This window comes from Chiloscyllium plagiosum, unplaced genomic scaffold, assembly GCF_037043375.1.
Source record: "Chiloscyllium plagiosum isolate Xiang-an unplaced genomic scaffold, Cpla_swu_hap1 HiC_scaffold_43, whole genome shotgun sequence".
Lineage (NCBI taxonomy): Eukaryota > Metazoa > Chordata > Chondrichthyes > Orectolobiformes > Hemiscylliidae > Chiloscyllium > Chiloscyllium plagiosum.
Genome location: NW_028270181.1, coordinates 23,862,375 through 23,884,778, shown reverse-complemented (window position 1 = coordinate 23,884,778; position 22,404 = coordinate 23,862,375). Strand labels below are relative to the sequence as shown.

Genomic DNA, 22,404 nt, shown 5'->3' with positions numbered 1-22,404 from the left:
AATCTGAAGCCTATCTAACCTACACTATTCCATTTTCATCCATATGTTTATACAATGACCATTTAAATGCCCTTAAGATTGGTGAGTCTACTACGGTTGCATTCCCCGCACCTACTACTCTCTGAGTAAAGAAACTACCTCTGACATCTGTCCTATATCTATCACCCCTCAATTTAAAGCTGTATCCCCTCGTGCTAGCCATCACCAACCAAGGAAAAAGGCTCTTGCTGTCCACCCTACCTAACCCTCTGATTATCTTATACATCCCAATTAAGTCACCCCTCAAGTTTCTTCTCTCTGATGAAAACAACCTCAAGTCCATCAGCCTTCCCTTGTAAGACCTTCCCTCCATACCAGGCATCATCCTAGTAAATCTCCTCTGCACCCTTTCCAAAGCTTCCACATCCTTCCTATAATGCGGTGACCAGAACTGTACGCAATACTCCAAGTGCGGCTGCCCCAGAGTTTTGTACAGCTGCAAAATGATCTTGTGGCATCGAAACTCAATCCTTCTACTAATAAAAGCTAACACACTGTATGCCTTCTTAACAACCCTCTCAACTTGGCTGGTAACTTTCAGGGATCTATGTGCATGTACACCGATATCTCTCTGCTCATCTAGATGGCAAGACTCTTACCATTACCCAGTACTCTTTATTCCTGTTACTCCTTCCAAGTGAATCACCTCACACTCTCCCACATTAAACTCTATTTGCCATCTCTCAGCAGCTTACCTATATCCCTCTGTAACCTACAACATCCTTCGGCACTATCCACAACTCCACCAACCTTAGTGTCATCTGGAAATTTACAAACTCATCCTTCTACGCCCTCATCCAGGTCATTAATAAAAATGACATACAGCAGTGGCCCCAAAACAGATCCTTGCCGTACACTTGCAGTAACTGAACTCCAGGATGAACATTTCCCATCAACCACCACCTTCTGTCTTCTTTCAGCTAGCCAATTGCTGATCCAAACTGCCAAATCACCCTCAATCTCATTCCTGTGTATTTTCTGCAATAGCCTATCATGGGGAACCTTATCAAATGCCTTACTGAAATCTAGGTACGCCACATCAACTGCTTTACCCTCATCCACTTGTCTGGTCACCTTCTCAAAGAACCCAATGAGGTTTGTGAGGCACTACGTACTCTTCACAAAATTGTGTTGACTATCCCTAATCAACTTCTTCCTTTCTAGATGATTATAAATCCTATCTCTTACAATCTTTACCAACACTTTACCCACAACCGAAGGCTCACTGGTCTATAATTACCAGGTTTGTCTCTACTCCCCTTCTCGAACAAGGTGACAACATTTGCTATCCTCCAATCTTCTGGCACTATTCCTGTAAACAATAACAACACAAAGATGAATGCTGAAGTCTCTGCAGTCTCTTCCCTGGCTTCCCAGAGAATCCCAGGATTAATCCTATGTGGCCCAGGGGACTTATCTATTTTCACACTTTCCAGAATGGCTAACACCTCCTCCTTGTGAACCTCAATCCCATCTGGTCAAGTAGCCTGTATCCCAATATTCTACTGAACAACATTGTCTTTTTCCAGTGTGAATACTGACAAAAAAATATTCATTTAGCACTTCTCCTATCTCTTCGGACTCCATGCACAACTTCCCACTACTGTCCTTGGTTGGCCCTAATCTTACTCTCGTCATTCTTGAATTCCTGATATACCAATAGAAAGCTTTAGGGTTTTCCTTGTTCCTATCTGTCAACAACTTCTCATGTGCCCTCCTGGCTCTTCTTAGCTCTCTCTTTAGATCTTTTCTGGCTAATTTGTAACTCTCAAACACCCTAACTGAGCCTTCATGTCTCATCCTAACATAAGTCTTCTTCTTCCTCTTGACAACAGATTCAACTTCTTTAGTAAACCATGGCTCCCCTCACCTGACCATTTCCTCCCTGCCTGACAGATACATACTTGTCAAGGGCACACAGTAGTTGTTCCTTGAATAAGCTCCACATTTCAGTTGTGCCCATCCCCTGCAGTTTCCTTCCCCATCCTCTGCATCCTAAATCTTGCCTAATCGCATCATAATTGCCTTTACCTCAGCTATAACTCTTGCCCTGCAGTATATACCTATCTCTTTCCATCACTAAAATAAACCTAACCGAATTGTGGTCACTACCAACAAAATGCTCATCTACCTCCAAATCTAACACCTGGCCAGGTTCATTACCCAGTACCAAATCCAATGCGGTCTCCCCCCTTGTTGGCCTGCCTACGTACTGTGTCAAGAAACCATCCTGCATGCATTGAACAAAAACTGACCCATCTAAACTACTCAAACTGTAGTATTTCCAGTCAACATTTGGAAAGTTAAAGTCCCCCATAACAACTACCCTGTTCCTCTGCTCCTATCCAGAATCATCTTTGCTATCCTTTCCTCTACATCTCTAGAACTATTTGGTGGCCTTTAGAAAACTCCCAACAGGGTGACTTCTCCTTTCCTGTTTCTAACCTCAGCCCATACTACCTCAGTCGACGAGTCCTCAAACATCCTTTGTGCCACTGTAATACTGTCCTTGACTAACAATGCCACACCTCCCCCTCTTTTCCTATCATCTCTGTTCTTACTGAAACATCTAATTCCCGGAATTTGCAACAACCATTCCTAACCCTGCTCTATCCATGTCTCTGAAATTGAAGTCCCAGGTACCAACATTGAAGTCCCAGGTACCACCCATGCTGCATGTTCACGCACCATACTCCATATGCTCCTGGTTTTGAAGTAGACATACTTCAAACCACCTTCCTGCTTGCCGGTGCACTCTTACGACTTTGAAACCAGATTTCTGACCTCACTACTCTCAACCTCCTGGACACTGAAACTACAATTTAGGTTTCCATCCCCCTGCTGAATTAGTTTAAACCCTCCCAAAGAGCATTATCAAATTTCCTCCCCATAGGCTATTGATACCCCTCTGGTTCAGATGCAGACCATCCTGTTTGTTGAGGTCCCACCTACCCCAGAATGAGCACCAATTATCCAGGTATCCAAAACCCTTCCTCCTGCACGATCCCTGTAGCTATGTGTTCAACTCCTCTCCCTCCCTATTCCTCGCCTCGCTAGCAAATGGCACGGGCAATAAACCAGAAATAAAAACTCCTTTTGTTCTTTTTAGCTCTAAGTTTCCACCCTAGCTCCCTGAATTTCTGCCTTAAATTCCCATTCCTTTTCCAACTTATGTCGTTGGTGCCTATGTGGATCATGATTTGGGGCTGCTCCCCTCTCTCTTAAGGATCCCTGAAAGACGATCAGAGACATCATGAACCCTGGCACCTGGGAGGCAACACACCAACCGTGAGTCTCTCTTATTCCCACAGAACCTCCTATCTGTCCCCCTAACTATGGAGTCCCTAATGAATAATGCTCTGCTCTTCTCCCCCCTTCCCCTCTGAGCAATAGGGACAGATTCTGTGCCAGGGACCTGTACCCCATGTCAATCCCCCAACAGTATCCAAAATGGTACACTTGTTATTGAGGGGAACGGCCATAGGGGATCCTTGCACTGCCTGCCGGTTCCCTTTCTGTCCCCTGACTGTAACCCATCTGCCTTTTTCTGAGGTGTGACTACCTCCCTGTAACTCCTCTCAATAGTCCCCTCTGCCTGCCGAATGATCAAAAGTTCATCCAGCTCCAGCTCCAATACTTTTCACTGCAACTCAAGTAAGTGGGCCAGTGGTTAGCACTGCTGCCTCACAGCGCCAGAGACCCGAGTTCAATTCCCGCCTCAGGCGACTGACTGTGTGGAGTTTGCACGTTCTCCCCGTGTCTGCGTGGGTTTCCTCCGGGTGCTCCGGTTTCCTCCCACAGTCCAAAGATGTGCAGGTCAGGTGAATTGGCCAGACTAAATTGCCCGTAATGTTAGGTAAGGGGTAAATGTAGGGGTATGGGTGGGTTGCGCTTCGGCGGGTCGGTGTGGACTTGTTGGGCCGAAGGGCCTGTTTCCACACTGTAATGTAATCTAATCTAATCTACAGGTAACAATAATAAAATCAAATCAAATCAAAATCTTCAGTTAGGCCAGAATTATCCTCCTTAAAGCAGAGAAGATTAAAGTAAAGTTAATTGGAAGAATTTAAAATTATGAGAAACTTGGATAGATTCCATAAGCAAAAATTAGTTCCAGTGGCAGTAAAGTTGGTAACTAGAGAATACAGATTTACGATCATTGGTAAATGTTTCCAGGGAAATGAAATTTGCAACTTATGCAATATAATTATTACAACCTGGAATGCACTGCCTGAAAAGCTGGTAGAGGGAGATCTGAGAGAATTGGATAAATAGGTCTTACCATCCAGTCAGTGTCTGGTGTCTGGGACTAAATGAAGTTATGGAATATATTAGCCATTAACTCGGGGATAATTGGGTGAACACTTGACTGAGTGTTTTATAGGGAACAAGTAGCCCATGGGGTTGGAGTTTGTGGAGTGAGAATGGAAATTAAACCAGCATTTAATGTCTGGTATTTAACACTGTGGGAGGAAGCTGGGAATGGAACAAATTGCATACCCCTGAAACACAATGGGCCTGAACGACCTCTTTCTATGCCACTTGGATGTTCTGATGCAATTGGCAAGAATGGTCATCAAGTATTTAAAAATCAAGTTATAAACATGAAAGGAACCTTTGCCAATTCCATTCTTCTGACGTTTTTGTTTCGATTAGTGAGAGAATCCCACATGGACATTAAAACAAACTGAAGATAGTTACACAGGTACAATTTGCAAGAAATCACTGCAGACTCCAATCACTCAATATAGAATGTCAAAGATAAAACTGAGAATGGTAACTTTAACCAAACTCACTGGACAGGAGTCTGACAGGATCAGGTGAAATACCAGTATGGCTCCCAGGCCAATATTATATTGAGGAAGAATTAAAGAAAGCCAGGCATATATTTAGAGTTGCACTCAATCTTCTCAGTTTTCCAACAACAGTTAGGCTCAAATTAACCATATGAATCAAAATCTAATACATTCTGAAAATGCAATAATCGCAATTCCAGTTGGCAAAGTAAAACAAAAAAAGTTAAAATGTAAAAGCCTAGAACCATTATGGATGTTGATCAGTAACACAAAAGAAATTTCCATTTATAATGCAGCCTTTCATAAGTTGATGGAATGGTGCACGAAATTACACATTGAATGGATCTGATACAATTTACATCAATAGTATATTGGGAAGTGGGTAATGATGGCTCTGCAACATTTAAGAGGCATTTGGATGGGTATATGAATAGGAAGTGTTTGGAGGGATATGGGCCGGGTGCTGGCAGGTGGGGCTAATTAGGTTGGGATATCTGGTCGGCATGGACAGGTTTGACGGAAGGGTCTGTTTCCGTGCTGTATATCTCTATGACTCTATGACTCCCAAGAAAGTACTCACGGATTGTAGATAATGATAGTCTACAGTGTTCTAAGCAAAGCTACAGTCTTAAAGGGAATGAATCTCTGAGCTTGTTGTATTCATGGGAAACTTTATTGTAACTTCATTCAGATCCTTGTCCTCATTGGCAAATTAAACTTGAAAGGGTTCGGAAAAGATTTACAAAGATGTTGCCAGGGTCGGAGGATTTGAGCTATAGGGAGAGGTTCAATAGGCTGGGGCTGTTTTCTCTGGAGCGTCAGAGGCTGAGGAGTGACTTTATAGAGGTTTATAAAATCATGAGGGCCACGGATAGGATAAATAGATAAGGTAATTTCCCCTGGGTGGGGGAGTCCAGAACTACAGGGCGTAGGTTAAGGGTGAGAGGGGCAAGATATAAAAGGAATCCAAGGGGCAACTTTTTCACACAGAAGGTGGTGTGTGTATGGAATGAGCTGTCGGAGGAAGTGGTGAAAGCTGGTACAATTACAACATTTTAAAAGGCGTCGGGGTGGGTATGTGAATAGGAAGGGTTTAGAGGGATATGGACCAAGTGCTGGAAAATGGGGCTAGATTAATTTTGGATATCTGTTCAGCATGAGCGAGTTGGACCAAAGGTTCTGTGTCCGTGTTGTACATCTCTATGACTGTACTTAACCACATGGGATGAGGGAACACATTTATCTCATTAGTTTGTGCAGATTCAACCTCAGAGGTGCCCTTTGTGTAATCCAGTTGCACAACCTGACAATAATATTTTACCATAGTTTAAGGAATAAGAAGGAAAACTGCTTTGGTTTAGATTTAATAAAATTACACACCATAATACACAAATAATGGTTACTACTCAGAATAGTGGTGACAAGATGTTGTTCACACAAATGCAAATGTGAACACAATCTCACATTAGCGTTTAGAGAGACAAACTATAAAAGCATGGACACGTTGTACAGCAGTTGAAACAGATAAAGAAAGTATTCATCGAGAGAGAAGATGTTGCCTCTCTCACGTCATCAGGTTCACCGGTAGCACGGCGTTGCTTTGGAAGTGCTTTCGCATTGACACATCATCACTGTTCCAACAGAGGGAAAGACAGCTGTCAATTATTGCACAGCAAGATCCCACAGATCCTTGTTAAACTTTTACAAGAAATCATTGCCTGTCTCACACAACTGGTTTTCGCAAAGACAAGTCCAGTCAAGTGATCAATTGTGTGATTAGCTTTGCTGCAGGTTACCAATTCTGCATTCATCAATTTCTGTTTCTGAACAATTCAGACTATTACTTGGAAAATAGTGGTTGCTGTAAATGTACAGGAACTGAGTTTCCTGGGCATTTGTATGAACCAACAGTTTAAAAAGACTTCAGTTTGTATCTCTGAGATAGAACAAGTGAAAACATAATCTGATTAACCATAGTTTGATGTACACTATCTGACATTGGATTGGTAATACATTTTACCAGCTCTATGTGACATTGCTAACATTGAGAGTATTAAATAATATAACGAGGCAGCTGCTAAATTTAACCTGAGGACTCGAACTTTAAAACTGTTAGCAGTATAATCCAATGCTATCTTTATCTCATTACAATTTTAAAAATAACATGTCCCTACTTAAACTCCAATCAGACAGACAGACTGATATGTTTTCCCCATCCTGAACAGTTTCACTCACACCCTGTGACCCTGTTCAGATCTGACACTTCCTGTTTTCCATTACTCTGTGGTTCAGAAGACTTGCTTTGATGAACTTGAAGGACTTCAGCATTTCCAATGTGATCTAAATTAAAGGTAGACAAGGTTCACAAATAAGAATCATCTATTGGAATTTGATTGAAGAAAATATACAACGCACAGCTAGTTACATGTTTAATTGTAACATAGCAAATTATTTCAGTATTTATAATAATTAGTCAATGAATCTCCCATGTTCAGCAGCAATTAACATCTCTCTATTCTGACATCATTATAAATTATTACTAAAACTTATCAATTTGGTCAATAATTAAGGGCAAATACAATTAGGTTAAATGTAATAACAAATTCTGTCTTTCTCTTTAAAAAATGGAGCAGCCATTGAAATGGCAGTTCCACAATATTCAATTCTCGTTAGACATCAAGCTTAAGGAGAATTGCAAACACAGCAGCATCGTTCAAAAAAGGTCCAAAAAATTACAGTTTAACACCAGTGTTCGGGACACTTCAGAAGCAACGAACTAGAAGAAACTTTATTCACTGAGAGAAAAGATGCATGTATGTTGCCTTGGATTATATGGACTGATAGTTAAAGGAGAGTCAACAGCTCTTGGGGAGAAAGAAATCATGCTTTATAAACTTATTTGATGAAATGAGAGAGGAGGCCATTGTGGGCAGAGTAGTTGATTATGTGTTTCTGGACCTTCGGAAGGGAACTAATACATATTAGAATGGTAAAGCCCTCGGATGGCAATTGTATCAAAACAACAACATTGACTCATGGCTAGAGAAAAGAGAGTTGTGGAGAATGGTAGCTCTCTGTTCTGGAGAGAGGTACGCAGCAATAATGCCGAGAGTTCAGTACTAAAAATACAGGCTTGATTTAGGAATGTCAAAGTGATACAAATCTCAGAGGTGCAGTCAACAGTGAGGAAAATAGCAATGGACTTCAAGGAGACATAGATTGATGGAAGGGGCGGAGATCTGAGAGATGACATACCAAGCAGAGAAATGTGAGGTGATAGCAGTAATGGGGAGAAACAATTTAGACCAAATGATACCATTTTAGAAGGAGTGGAAGAAGAGAGACATCAGTTTATGCACCAGTTTCTGAAGGTGCCATGCCAGATCAATGAAACAGTAAAGTGCATGGACTACTGGGAGTTAAAAGGTGAGACTTTGGGCTGAATTTTCCCTCTCAATATGTCACATGTTGGGAGGCAGATATGTAACTGGACCATGTTTTCAAAGCTGCTGGGCCAAAGTTCACCACCTGCCATTTTCCCCAGGGTCTGACCTCCTGCATTTCTAAAGTAACATTGGGTTTACAACTTAAACCCCTGTTGGAATTTCAGGTTTCTTTCCCAAGGTATCTTCATCCCCAGCAGACAAGGTCAGATGTGGTCACACAGGCTATGGAAACACCAGCAAGCAAGTTCATTTGTAAAACTTGGGAGAAATCGGGTGAAACATTAGTTTAAGAGTTTTTGCTGCTACCCCATCATATCCTCACCAAACACTCTCCATCTCCTATGCACCTTCCTTGCCCAATTCCTTGCTCTTCCAATACTTCTACATCCTCTATACCCACTGTATGTAGAACTAGTGACCCAGAGTAACACTGCATGCAGTATTCCTGAAGATGACAAAATAAGCATCAGGTTATGGAAATTCCCATGGAAAAAATTGCGCTTCTTACATCTTCTTGAAATCATAAAGAAAGGTAGCACTTCCTTGTAAGCTGCATAAATACATTGTCTAGAGAGGTGACAGCATTAGTCAGTTCTCAGCCAGACATTCATAATGAGGCCATCTAGTAACTGTATCAACAGAAGCAGCCTGAACAAATGGCTAGGCAGTAATATTCATCCAATACACAAGTGCCAGGCAATGAATACCTCTAACAAGACAGACTTTACCATCACCCCTTGACATTCAACATCATTACCATTGCTGACTCGCCCATTGTCAACATTCTGGGGATAACCGTTGACCAGATACTGAAGTGGACCAGACATATAAACACTATGGCTACTAAAGCAGGTCAGAGGCTAGACGTTATGTGCAGAATAAGTCATCTCCTCATTTCCAAAAGCATGTCCACCATTTAAAAGGCACAAATCAGGAATGTGATTAAATATCTGCCCTTTTCCCGGTTGAGTGCTGCTACAACAACAGTCAAAGTTTGACAGTATCCACGATAAAGCAGCTGGTTTGATTTGCACATACCCACTATTTCCAATGTTCACCTCCTCCACCACTGACACAGAGTGGTGGCAGATCTTCTATAAAGATGCACCATATCAAGTCAACAAGGCTCCTCCAACAATCCTGTAACCTCTACCATTTAGAAGGACAAGGGCAGCAGATAGAGGAGAACACCATCCTCTGTACATTCCCTTTCAAGTCACTCACCTGCACATTCCCTTTCAAGTCACTCACCATCCTGACTTGGGAAAACTATTTCCATTCCTTCACTGTTGCTGGGTCAAAATCCTGAAACTCCTTTCCTTATAGCACCATCTGTCTCTCCACCCCATGGATGGAATCCCTTCCAGAAGACAGCTCACCACCACCCTCACTAAGGTAATTGTTGGATCTGGAGGAAGCTCTGTTAGTCCTCCTGTGCCATCAGCAGTGCTGTAAAATGCACTTGCCTTATGGTCTTCCCGTCAAGTTTAACCAGCTGCAATTCCTCAGCTGCGAAAATCCCAGCTCCATGAAACTAAAATAAAAACACAGTTCAGGAGCCTCTCTTAAAAATGCCACTGAGAATCAGCCGTCAGAGACGGTATGAACTGCAAGGCTCCCAAATGGCCTGTTTCAAAATCAGAATTGGCTGTGTTGCTGGCTGTTTGCATTTAGAATTTATTCCATTCACCAACCCGCCCTCTTCTTGGGGTGAAAAATCCCTCTAAAAGTGCTTTTCATCTATTTCAAAGTGACAATTAAACAATAAAACTTTCATTGTGTTCTAAAAATTATAAAAACAAACCAGCAATTTTCCTCAATTTTTCCCTTTATTTATTTCTCATCCTTTTGTGATATTTCCCATCCCTTCCCTTTGATTTATCCTATGGCTGACCGTGTCTTTTCTGTTATGCACTGCCTCCTTCTCAGTTATTGATGCCCACTCAGCTCAAGGGATTCACCTGACAAGGAACAGCTTGCTCCTTCCGAGTTGGCTAATAATGCTGTCAGTGATGAGCCTATACTGTGGACAAAAGGACACCATGGTGGCTCAGTGGTTAGCACTGCTGCCTCACAGCACTGGGGTCCCAGGTTCGATTCCAGCCTCAGGCGACTGTCTGTGTGGAGTTTGCACATTCTCCCCATGTCTGCATGGGTTTCCTCCCACAGTCCAAAGATGTGCAGGCCAGGTGAATTGGCCATGCTAAATTGCCCATAGTGTTAGGTGCATTAGTCAGAGGGAAATGGGTCTGGGTGGGTTACTCTTCAGAGGGTCGGTGTGGACTGGTTGGGCTGAAGGGTGTTTCCACACTGTAGGGAATCTAATCTAGAATTAGATTAGATTACTTACAGTGTGGAAACAGGCCCTTCGGCCCAACAAGTCCACACCGCCCCGCCGAAGCGCAACCCACCCATACCCCTACATTTACTCCTTACCTAACACTACGGGCAATTTAGCATGGCCAATTCACCTGACTTGCACATCTTTGGACTGTGGGAGGAAACCGGAGCACCTGGAGGAAACCCACGCAGACACAGGGAGAACGTGCAAACTCCACACAGTCAGTCGCCTGAGGCGGGAATTGAACCCGGGTCTCTGGCGCTGTGAGGCAGCAGCGCTAACCACTGTGCCACCGTGCCGCCCACAATTACAATTAAGCTTTGCAAAGACCCACCAGGATCAAATACAGAAAGAACTAGACTAGACAAAGAACTGCAGGTGCTGGAGATCTGAAGCTAAAACAGAAATTGCTGGAGATCCTCAGCAGGTCTGGCAGCATCCGAGGGAAGAAAGCAGAGTTAGCATCTCGAGTCCAGTGGCTCTTCATTAGAACTGATAGCAGTGAGGAAGACAAGGGATACGTACTAAAGCCAGACTGGTGTTGGGGGCAGACTGGGGGAGAGGTGACCAAATATGTGGAGTTCAGAGAGACAAAGAAAGGGGTAGGTAAAGGATAGCAGATCGGGACAGGTGGCACAATGGCTCAATGGTTAGCACTGGTGCCTCACAGCTCCAGGGATTCACGTTCGATTCCACCCTCAGGCGACTGTCTGTGTGGAGTTTGCACATTCTCCTGGCTTCAGCATGGGTTACCTCCCATGGTCCAAAGATGGGCAGGTTAGGTGGATTGGCCATGGGAAATGCACGGTTACAGGGATGGGGAGGAGTTGTCCTGGGTGAGATGCTCTTCAGAGTGTCGGTATGGACTCGAAAGGCTGAATGGCCTACTTCCATACTGTAGGCATTCTATGACAGAAGAAAAACCGAATGAAAGAATGTGATCATGAGCCTAGAAGTACATGGGAAAGGGTGATTGTGCTAAAAGCAAGTCATGTCATAACAGAACTGGGTATGGGGTTGGGTTAAAAAAAAATGGAAGGATGGAATTAGGCTCTAACGTTGTTCTCCAACAATTCCTGTTTCATTACATAAAGAATTCAACTTTTGCTGTGACCTTATAGAGGTTTATAAAATTATGAGGGGTTTGGATAGAGTAAATAGATAAAGCTCTTTTCCCTGGGTTGGGAGAGTCCAGGGCATAGGTTTAAGGTGAGAGGGGAAAGATTTAAAAGGTACCTAAGGGGAACGTTTTTCACACAGAGGGTGGTGCGTGTATGGAATGAGCTGCCAGAGGAAGTGGTGGAGGCTGATACAATTACATTTAAAAGACATCTGGTTGGGTCAATGAATAGGAAGGGATTACAGGGATATAGGCCAAGTGCTGGCAAAAGGGACTAGTTTAATTTCGGATATCTGGTCGGAATAGACAAGTTAGACTGAAGAAGTGGTTTCCAAGCTGTACATCTCTAGCTGAAAAATGCGTTGCTGGAAAAGCGCAGCAGTCAGGCAGCATCAAAGGAGCAGGAGAATCCAGGAGAATCGACGTTTCGGGCATTAGCCCTTCTTCAGGAATGAGGAAGGTGTGCCAAGCAGGCTAAGATAAAAGGGACAATATCATTAGGCCATTGTATCCCTATAAATGTTATTGTCATGTGTTGTTGAAAGTCATTCAATTAACTTCTATTAGTGGTCTGTTAATTTGGTCAATTCTTTCATGTACAACCTTTCCAGATTTTTCTGCTGTGGCTTTTGTTCTGAATGGCATATATTTACGTCCACCTTAAGATATATGGTGCCTGCTCCTGTATATTTTCCCCTCTTAGCGGGAACAAAAGGGCCTATATAGGGCAGTGTTCAGGAATGTTAGCCAGAGGAAGGTTTCGTGTTCTGACTTCCCATGTACCCACTTTACGCGTAAGCCTTGCCATCTCTTTTGGCAACGCTAAAGAATGGGGGTTAAAGCAAGTTTTGAGAAGATTTATAGCTCAGGTTGGGGTTCTGGGTGTAGGCTTGCTCGCTGAGCTGGAATGTGTTTTCAGATGTTTTAGTCACCATACTAGGTAACACCTCAGTGAGCCTCCAGTTGAAGCACTGGTGGTTAGCCCACTTTCTATTTATATGTATCCTTGGGTTGGTGATGTAATTTCCTGTGGGACATCATTTCCTATGGTGATGTCATTTCCAGTTCTTTTTCTCAGGGGGTGGTAAATGGGATCCAAGTCAATGTGTTTGCTGATACCTATATCTAGAACCTCAACCTGAGCTACAAATCTTCTCACAACTGATGATGTTCCATACACAGTCGTAATCAATGTATGTACTGCTGACAAGGGGGTTTGAGAAGGTGAGGAGAAAGCTGGACTTGGACAAAAGACAGCACCAGAGCCAGGATAGAGGGAGGCCGAGAGCAGGAGAGCCCTCTCCAATATGGCATAACTTCACTGCACTGTGGGGGTGGGGGGAGTGATGGCTCTACTCAGGACAGGGACATTTCCCACTCCCCTCCACCATCTCTCTCACACACACACACAGCATCACCATTTCCTTCCAAATGCTTCCATGACATCAGGTTATGACAGAATACATGTGTACCACATGGTTGGTAGCATTTATAATAAATGTACCCTTACATTTTCCTTCTGATACAAATATTCCTGGCCATTTGGCTTTCACTCACTTCCTAAATAATAAAACCTGTGCTTGTGTATCCTCTGCATCTATTGAGCCTCTGGGTATACTCTAGATCACTGAAAACAAAAAAGAACAGAGATCACGGCTGGTCAGGCAGATCCAGGAAGAGACAGCAAGCTAATGTTTTCAGTCTAGTTCACAGTATCTTAACCGTATCGAATGCTGGATTTGTCATTTTCTGGCAACATTAAATTGGAACAAAACCTCTCACCTGGCTGCTCCTCTTCAATTATTTCTGGCTTCTTTTTGAGGTAATATCTGTATGAATGGAGCACAAGAGAAATTGTTAAACAGCAACAAAGAGTAGATGTTGATGTCACTACCCTGCAACATTGTAGGAAAACAGTGAATGTTTCTCTGGGTTCTTAATCACCATGATCAAGTGTCTTTGTCTAACTGTTAATACAGAATGGGGGGTGGGGGGGTTGCAAGAGCAGGGGTGGGGGTGAGTCAGGCAATGGGGTGGGGCACATTCAGTGATAAGTTCAGGGGCGTTCCTCGCATTTAAATATTGTAACTGTATGTGCATCTACCACTTCCTCTGGCAGTTCATTCCACATTTGAACCATCCTCTATGTGAAAAGCTGTCCCTCAGATCCCTTTTAAATCTTTCTTCTCTCACCTTTAAAACATGCCCTCTATAACAGAAAATCCTGACAAGCAAAAGAACCATCTCAGAGAACCTTATGGTCTGGGGGTAATATAACTACTTCCCCAGTTCTCATATTCCCCTCCACGCATAACCCCAATGTTTTATTGTCTGTCTGTATGTAAGATGGGGATGAAAGGAGGTTTATAAGAGTTCAGAGTTTAAACTAGGGGAGTTATATATTGACAGTTCATTACTGTTTATTTGTGGTTGGAGTCTACATGCTTGTAATAAATCTTAGCCCTTGTAGGGTACAGAAACCTAAACCATGTTTTCTGTTAGCCTCGGTCTAATAGATAGGTAAATTGGGGATTTGTTACATTTTACTGTAGGCCTGAAACACAAGGCAGCAAGTTGAAAGGCTAAAGTTTGAAAGGGGGCAGGGGCTTAGAGAAAATGTATACAGGTTATTCCCTGGGACAGGACAGGATTTGTTACTATCACTGCAACATTATCCAAATCCACGACCCCTGTGCTGTCTAGAAGTACAGGAACAGCAGCCAGAAAGAAGCTCTCCTCCAAATCGCACACCATCCTGTCTTGGAAATATATTGCTGTTCCTTCACTGTTGCTGGGTCAAAATCCTGGAATTCCCTCCCTAACAGCATTGTGAGTGTATCTGACTGCAGTTGTACAAGAAAGCAGCTCAACACTATGTTCTCATGGCCTGTTAATGCAGGGCACGTAATGCAGCCTTTGCCAGCAACGTCTTGACACCCGTGATGACTCTCTCATCGGGCTTTAAAAGCTGAGCCATTTTTTTTAATCCTCTGGTTGAAACAATTCCTAACCTTCCAACATCCCAAACACAACATATGCCTGAATAAAAGCAAAATACTGGAAATCTGAAACAAATAGAAAATGCTGAAAAAACTCAGCAGGTCTGGCAGCATCTGTGGAGAGAAAAACAGAGGAACATTTGAGTGACTTTTTATTTAACCCTTTTACGTGACTCTTACACATTTACACCCGAGTGTGGCACCCACACAAACTGTTAGCAAGTGAACATACTGCAGCAGATGCAAAATTGCTTCATTATGAAATAATTATACCTTTTGAATATTAAAACAAGTTGAGAAATACTAAAATATTAGAATGATTGTTGCTCCAACTAGATTAATAGGCAGTGACAAAATAAACGATACCTGTTATGTTTTCTCCTATTCAGGGAGGACCTTTCCAGGGCTGAAGCTGTGGGATTATAATCAATCTGCTGTTTTCCTTGGCCTTCTCTACATGCAGCTCTTTGTTGGTATTCAGGGTGACTGCTTGCTAGAGCTGACTGAACCATTCCCAGTACAAAGTCTTTCTCTGCAAACCAATGGTTCTCATTACAATCGCTGATATCCGACAACTGTTCCACTTCATTAAAGAAAGGATTTCTCAAAAGAACTGAATCGCAAAATATCGGAGACCAAAGAGGTCCAGAGTCTGATTTAGGGCAGTGGAAGGTGAAAGGATCTTCCTGGATTCTGTCCCGTTTGCTACAGTCCCTTAGATGTGAGTCAGGGGCCAAGGGCCGATCTTCTGAGCGGCCCTCACCATGCTAAAGCACTCATGCCAGGTGAGGTCCTGAGCTAACTTGTGAAAAAGCAGCTACTAAACCCAACAACTTTGATCGCAGCCAGAACCTCAACCTAACTGAGCTAATGATGCCCCCCAGACCCTAAAGACATTAAGATGGTCAGTCCTAGAGTATTTTACCTTGCAGTTTACTGGTTCCACTTGGGTGCATGGTAGCTCAGTGGTTAGCACTGCTGCCTCACAGTGTCAGGGATGTGGGTTCGATTCCAACCTTGGGCAACCATCTGTTTGGAGTTTGCACATTCTTTCTGAGCTTTCCTCCAGGTGCAATATTTCTCCCATAGTGCAAAGCTGTGCTGGTTAGGTGGATTGGCCATGCTAAATTACCCATGATGTCCAGGGGTGTGTAGGCTAGGTGGATTAGCCATGGGAAATACAGGGATAGGATATAGGGTGTAGGTTAGAATGGCCTGCTTCCACACTGCAGGGATTCTATGATTTTATTCTAACTCTTACACATCACAGTGCTCTATGTCAGCCAAGCAAAAGGTCAATGTTTCACAAATTGGTGCAAAATTGGAATCAATTAGATAGTCCTTAGAAAGTGATCAAGAAAAGTTCCAGGATTGTTGTGGATCCCAACTGTTTCACAAATGCCCTTCAGGGAAGGGAGGCCACTATACACAAGACTGCAGGGCCATGTATTTGAGAAAATCAATTGAAGAACGATTCTGGAATTAATCTGTGTTCAGTCTAAGATTTATTAACAGAGTGAAATATTCCGATCATATATCTCCTTACTCAACCACACCACAGTATAATCTTTTGTGCAACTAAAACAATATTGATTGGCATTCAACAATGCCCCAGCATAATGACTGTCTGTAACTTTTAATATTTCTGGAAATGTTAACACATAAAACCAGACAACTTGCCTACCACCCAATGAATCTCTTTAGTTTTATCCATTTAACATGTTTTTCTAATCAACCTGTTCCGAAATGTTATTATATATCTCTGCAGCAGGTGGGATTTGAACCAAGGCCTTCTGTCCACGGGTAGGAACATTTCTACTGTGCTATGAGGACCCAACAATGACATTTTCATTTATTAATTTTCTTATTAAACTATTTTTCTAATCAACCTATTCAGCAATGTTATAACATGCCTGTGTAGCAGGTGGAACTTGAACAGGAGTCTCCTATTCCAGGGGTTGGGACAGTACCATTGTGCTGCAAGAGGACCCCTTTCTGCTGACCTATTTTTTTGATTAGATTAGGTTACTTACAGTGTGGAAACCGTCCCTTCGGCCCAACCAGTCCACACCAACGCACAACCCACCCGGACCTGTTCCCCTACATTTACCCCTTCACCTAACACTACGGGCAATTTAGCATGGCCAATTCACCTAACCTGCACATTTTTGGATTGTGGGAGGAAACCGGAGCACCCGGAGGAAACTCACGCAGACACGGGGAGAATGTGCAAACTCCACACGGAGAGTCGCCTGAGGCGGGAATTGAACCCGGGTCTTTGGCACTGTGAGGCAGCAGTGCTAACCACTGTGCCACTGAGCCGCCCAGGTGGAACTTGAACATGAGCCTCCCAGTCCAGGGATTGGGAAACTACCATTGTGCCACAAGAGGGCCCCTTTCTGCTGACCTATTTTTTCTTTAATTTATTTTTCTAATCGCCTGTTCAGCGATGTTATTACACACCACTGGAGTAGTTGGACTTATACCTGGGTCTCTTGGTCCAGGTTTAGAGACAATACCACTGCACCACAAGAGAGCCTTGCATAGAATGTATTTTAATTTTAATCTATTTTTCTAATCAATCTGTTCATTTTTTAAACTTGTTTTTCTAATCAATCTGTTAAGAGATGTTATTACACACCTCTGGAGCAGGTGGGACCTGAACATAGGTCTCCAAGTCCAGTGATAGAGACACTACCACTATGCCACAAGAGGGCCCAACAATGACTCTCTTGATATTCTTTGGGAAGTGAGTAAATCAGATGAGCCCAATAAACTAGTTCTCTCTGACTCTAAACGTAGGCAAGGATGTAGTGGAGGTTCTTGTAACTATTTAATTAGTCACATGGGTGATTACTAGTGGTGGTTAGTAGCTTAAAACAAGAAAAAAAACCTCACAAATAAACATCATGGCCATTTTCCTAGTGGGCAAGTTGCTCAGTTGTGCAATGTAGCACTCCTGGAGATATAACAAATAAAGGGAGAAAAAAGCCACAGAGTAGAGGTCAGTTAGCTGGACAGTTGGTTTGCAATGCAGAGTAATGTCAATAAAGGGTGTTCAGTTCTCGCACCAGCTGAGGTCACCATGAGAGACTCTCCTTTTCACTTTCTCCTCGACTGAGCCATGGTGACCCTCAGGTTAAACCACCACCAGGTCGTCTCTCTCTATTGAGAGAGCAGTCTATGGTCTGGTAGGACCCTGACAACTTCATACTAAGTGGGGGCAGCAATATTCTCCCTGTCTCTGAGCCAGGAGGTCCATGTTCAAGTCCCATGTGTTCTAAAAGCTTGTCATTAACATCTCTGAACAGGATGATTAGGAACTCCTCAGAAAGGGGGCACCGTTAACACCGATTATTAAAACAAAAGTTCAGGGGTTTGTTATAGCATCTCAGGGAAGAACAGAACATGGAAGGGGCACTGTAAAAGAAAAATGAATTTTAACACAAACTTAATAAGATTAAACCAAGATTTAAATGTAGGGGGGAAGCAATGCACTTTAACTTCTGCAGTACTCATGGGTCAGAGAAGACCTTATGTGAACCATTGGTTCCTACCTGTTCCCTATCCAAGGGCATACCACTACAGACATAACCAGGGAAGAGAGGCAGGCATTTGGGTCAAAGAAGCCCCTCCCACTGCCTGGACATGTTCGCAGCCACTTTGACCAGGCCCAGGAGCAAAGTTTAGAAGCATGGGGATGAGGTGCAGGTGAAAATTAAGTAGCAATCCCTTCAAATATTGCAGTTTGAATATTGCAATATGCTAAAGAAAACGTCCAATCAATAACCTTCACTTGCAGACAATTACATTGATGTGGAGGTGCTGGTGTTGGACTGGGGTGGACAAAGTTAAAAATCACACAACATCAGGTTATAGTCCAACAGGTTTATTTGGAAGTACTAGCTTTCTTAGCGCTGCTCCTTCATCAGGTAGAAGTGTCACTAGCTACCTGATGAAGGAGCAGCACTCCGATAGCTTGTACTTCCAAATAAACCTGTTGGACTATAACTTAGTGTTGTGTGATTTTTAACTTTGACTAAAAGTACATTGATTATTGATAATTAACACTACATGTAATTGACTCTTAAAGGTCTCTGGGCAATAGCTCATTCGTATGCTAGTTTGTAGTAACTACCCAAGAACAAATTTGAAGAAACGATGTGCCAAGGGTGGCACGGTGGCTCAGCAGTTAGCACTGCTGCCTCACAGCGCCAGAGACCCGGGTTCAATTCCCGTCTCAGGCAACTGTCTGTGTGGAGTTTGCACGTTCTCCCCGTGTCTGTGTGGGTTTCCTCCAGGTGCTCCGGTTTCCTCCCACAGTCCAAAATTGTGCAGGTTAGGTGAATTGGCCATGCTAAATTGCCTGTAGTGTTAGGTGAAGGGGTAAATGTAGGGGATTGGGTCTGGGTGGGTTGCTTTTCGGAGGGTCCGTGTGGACTTGTTGGGCCGAAGGGACGGTTTCCACACTGTAAGTAATCTAATCTAAAGTCCCTACACTGTGGCAGCCAGCTATTTGGCCCATCAAGTCCACAACAACTTCTGAAGACTACCCACTCTATCCCTGTAACCCTGCATTTCTCATGACCTACACATTCCTGGACATTATTTAGCATGGCCAATCCTCCTAACCAGCACATCTTTGGACTATGGGAGGAAACCAGAGCACCCAGAGGAGACCTACACAGACATGGAGAGAATGTGCAAACTCCACACAGACAGTCACTCAAGGGTGGAATCAAACCCGGGTCCCTGGTGCTGTGAGGCAGCTGTGCTAACCACTGAGCCACCATACCACCCAGTTATTGATTAAGTAAACTTGATATAAAACATTTCACAAGTATTATTTTACTGTACATATCTAAGTAAATTGTGCAAAGATGAGGAAAAAAAGTGAGTTGCACAATAGAGCTAGTGAATGGTCCTGTACGAGTTAATTGGAACAAAAGTGTGAGTGACAGACACAGGGTCAAGCCACAACCAATTGATCCACCAAGAGCAGAGTTTGCTTACCTCTTTGCCCAGCACAGAGCAGCCATTGCTGAACAGCCGATAATGAGTCAGTCTGTAGGAGCTGGCAGAGCAGTTCCAGGACCTGAGAAAAAAAACAAATGCAGAAGGTCGGATTGACACTGATACCACGGCGACAGATAAGGATGATATTGGATCGAAATGCAATCGTGTGCAAATGTCAACCCTTGTCTGTCACTGTCATGTGACCTCCACCTTGAGGTACACAACTGTAGGCAAACATCTTGGGTACACTCCAATAAAGATCTCATGTTGAACATACTGCTGCATTGGACACACAGAAAAAAACCTGCAATTACAGGGTCAAGTGACACACCTTCCTGATTTGAAACCATATTGTCGTTCTTAAGTGTTACTGCGTAAAAATCCTGGTACTCTCTCCCTCACATACTGTGGGTGTACTGAGCTATATCTTTCATCACACTCTCCCACAGACTGCAGTGGGTCAAGAAGGTAGCTCACCACCACCTTCTCAAGGGGCAACTAGGGACAGGCATTAAATGCTGGTCAGTCAGAGCCACCCACATCCCAGGAATGAATATGAAGAAAATCAAGGTGTATGAACTAACCCCCTTGGAAGCAATGTTATAGCAGCCCATCGCAGAATGGGGTGTGGGAGATGGTGGGGTGGTGGGGGATGGGAATGCAGTGAGCAGAAGCTGACAGATCTGCTGAGCATTTCCATCACTTTCTGTTTGCATTTCAGATATCCTGCATCTACTGTGTATTGCTCATTAGTATATGTATCATAAAATCCCTACAGTGTGGAAGCAGGCCATACAATCCACACCAACCTTTGAAGAGTATCCCACCCAGACCTAACCCCCCCCACTAATTTCCCCCCCCCCCCCCCCCTCCCCCACCCTATCTCTGCACTTCCCATGGTTAACGCACCTAACCTACACATCCCTGGAGACTATGGGTAATTTAGCCATGGTCAATCCACCTCACCTACACATCTCTAGAGACTATGGGTAATTTAGCATGGTCAATTCACCTAACCTACACATCACTGAACATTATGGGTAATTTAGCCATGGTCAATCCACCCTAACCTACACATCCCTGGAGACTATGGGTAATTTAGCATGGTCAATCCACCCTAACCTACACATCCCTGGAGACTATGGGTAATTTAGCATGGCCAATCCACCCTAACCTATACATCCCTGGAGACTATGGGTAATTTAGCATGGTCAATCCACCCTAACCTACACATCCCTGGAGACTATGGGTAATTTAGCTGGCCAATCCACCATATCCTGCACATCTTTGGACCATGGGAGGAAACCGAAGTACCTGGAGGAAACCCACTCAGACAAGAGGAAAATGTTCAAACTCCACACGGTTGTCCAAAGTTGGAATCTAGCCTGGGTCCCTGGTGCTGTGAGGCAGCAATGCTAGCTGAGCCACCATGCTGCCCTTTACTTTGTTCAATGTTCCAATGGCTTAAACAAATCAAAGCAATCAAGTCGACGTTGTTCCTGTAAAAAGAAAATGTATTTTCTTTACCAGTAACTCGTGGTCCTGAAACAGCACATTGTGTTTACTCCTGTCCCGGACATCATTCCTGGTGGATCGTTGAGAAGTCTGACGGTTCACAGCAGGAGTCGAGTTTGGGATTATCCGACCCGTCTGTGCAGAATATTGAGTTGTTCTCCTTCCTTCTGTCTGTCGGGATACAATGAAACTTGGCCTGTTTGTTTCCTCAGGGAGCAACATCTATTACACTGCACGTCAAATCAAATCAACACTTAATTATCTTTAAATAGTTCTCTTATGATTTTCCCTCATGACACAATAAGAGTGGAATTGTTAAATGCCATCTATGCATCAACTCTGGATTGCCATCAACATTCAGAAGAATTTATCACATGAGTTCAGTGACATTGACGTGTTATCATAATGTGGTTTATCGTACACTTCCCGATGTGGTACGGGCCAATGTTACTTCTCTTGAGGCTAAGCATTACGCTGCTGGAGAAGTGAAAGATGGGCAATTTGAAGCCCCCAACCTTGCTTCCTCACTACCTTGCTAAATGGCTGTATTATTTGGAAGCAGGGGAATACATAGATGTGGAGAATGACTCATCAGTTGGTATAACCCACATGAACTACTCAACTATGACAATACGTTGCTCCTAATACAACTGTCTTTTGTTGGTCTTTCTACTTTTGTCACTAGTAGGTTTCCTCTTCCAATAACCTTTGTTTTTGTGAATTTCAAGCTAATGCGGTCACCCGCGAGAATACAAACATTTGAAACTTGGCAGCCAGGTGTTCCCTGGCGAATCCTGCATGACAACTCGACCAATCAGAGGCCATTTGTAAATCAGTCAGCATCCTCTTCTTATGCTGTGGAAATTGTTGTTCCTTTTTTTGAGTTGGTATTCTTGAAATTCTGAGGAGAATGTGAGGATTGCAGATGCTGGAGATCAGAGTCGAGAGAGTGGTGCTGGCAAAGCACAGCAGGTCAGGCAGCATCCAAGAAGCAGGAAAATCGACATTTCGGGCAAAAGCCCTTCATCAGAAATGGAATGCTCCTCGGATGCTGCCTGACCTGCTGTGCTTTTCCAACACCACTCTAATCTAAACTCTGGTTTCCAGCATTTGCAGTCCTCACTTTTGCCTA

General features: G+C 43.4%; 1 protein-coding gene across 1 annotated transcript in view; it reads right to left on the bottom strand.

Moving 5' to 3' along the window:
* Positions 1 to 6,189: 6,189 nt before the first annotated feature.
* LOC122541703 (protein TBATA-like) overlaps positions 6,190 to 22,404 on the bottom strand; it is a 43,939-nt gene continuing 27,724 nt past the window's right edge. Inside the window, exons 6-10 of the mRNA XM_043678594.2 lie at positions 21,285 to 21,443; positions 19,755 to 19,836; positions 15,108 to 15,273; positions 13,525 to 13,571; positions 6,190 to 7,175 (exon numbers count right to left, since the gene is read on the bottom strand). Of these exons, the coding sequence (XP_043534529.2) occupies positions 7,063 to 7,175; positions 13,525 to 13,571; positions 15,108 to 15,273; positions 19,755 to 19,836; positions 21,285 to 21,443 (567 nt within the window). The 3' untranslated portion in view covers positions 6,190 to 7,062. The remainder of the gene's footprint in view (positions 7,176 to 13,524; positions 13,572 to 15,107; positions 15,274 to 19,754; positions 19,837 to 21,284; positions 21,444 to 22,404) is intronic.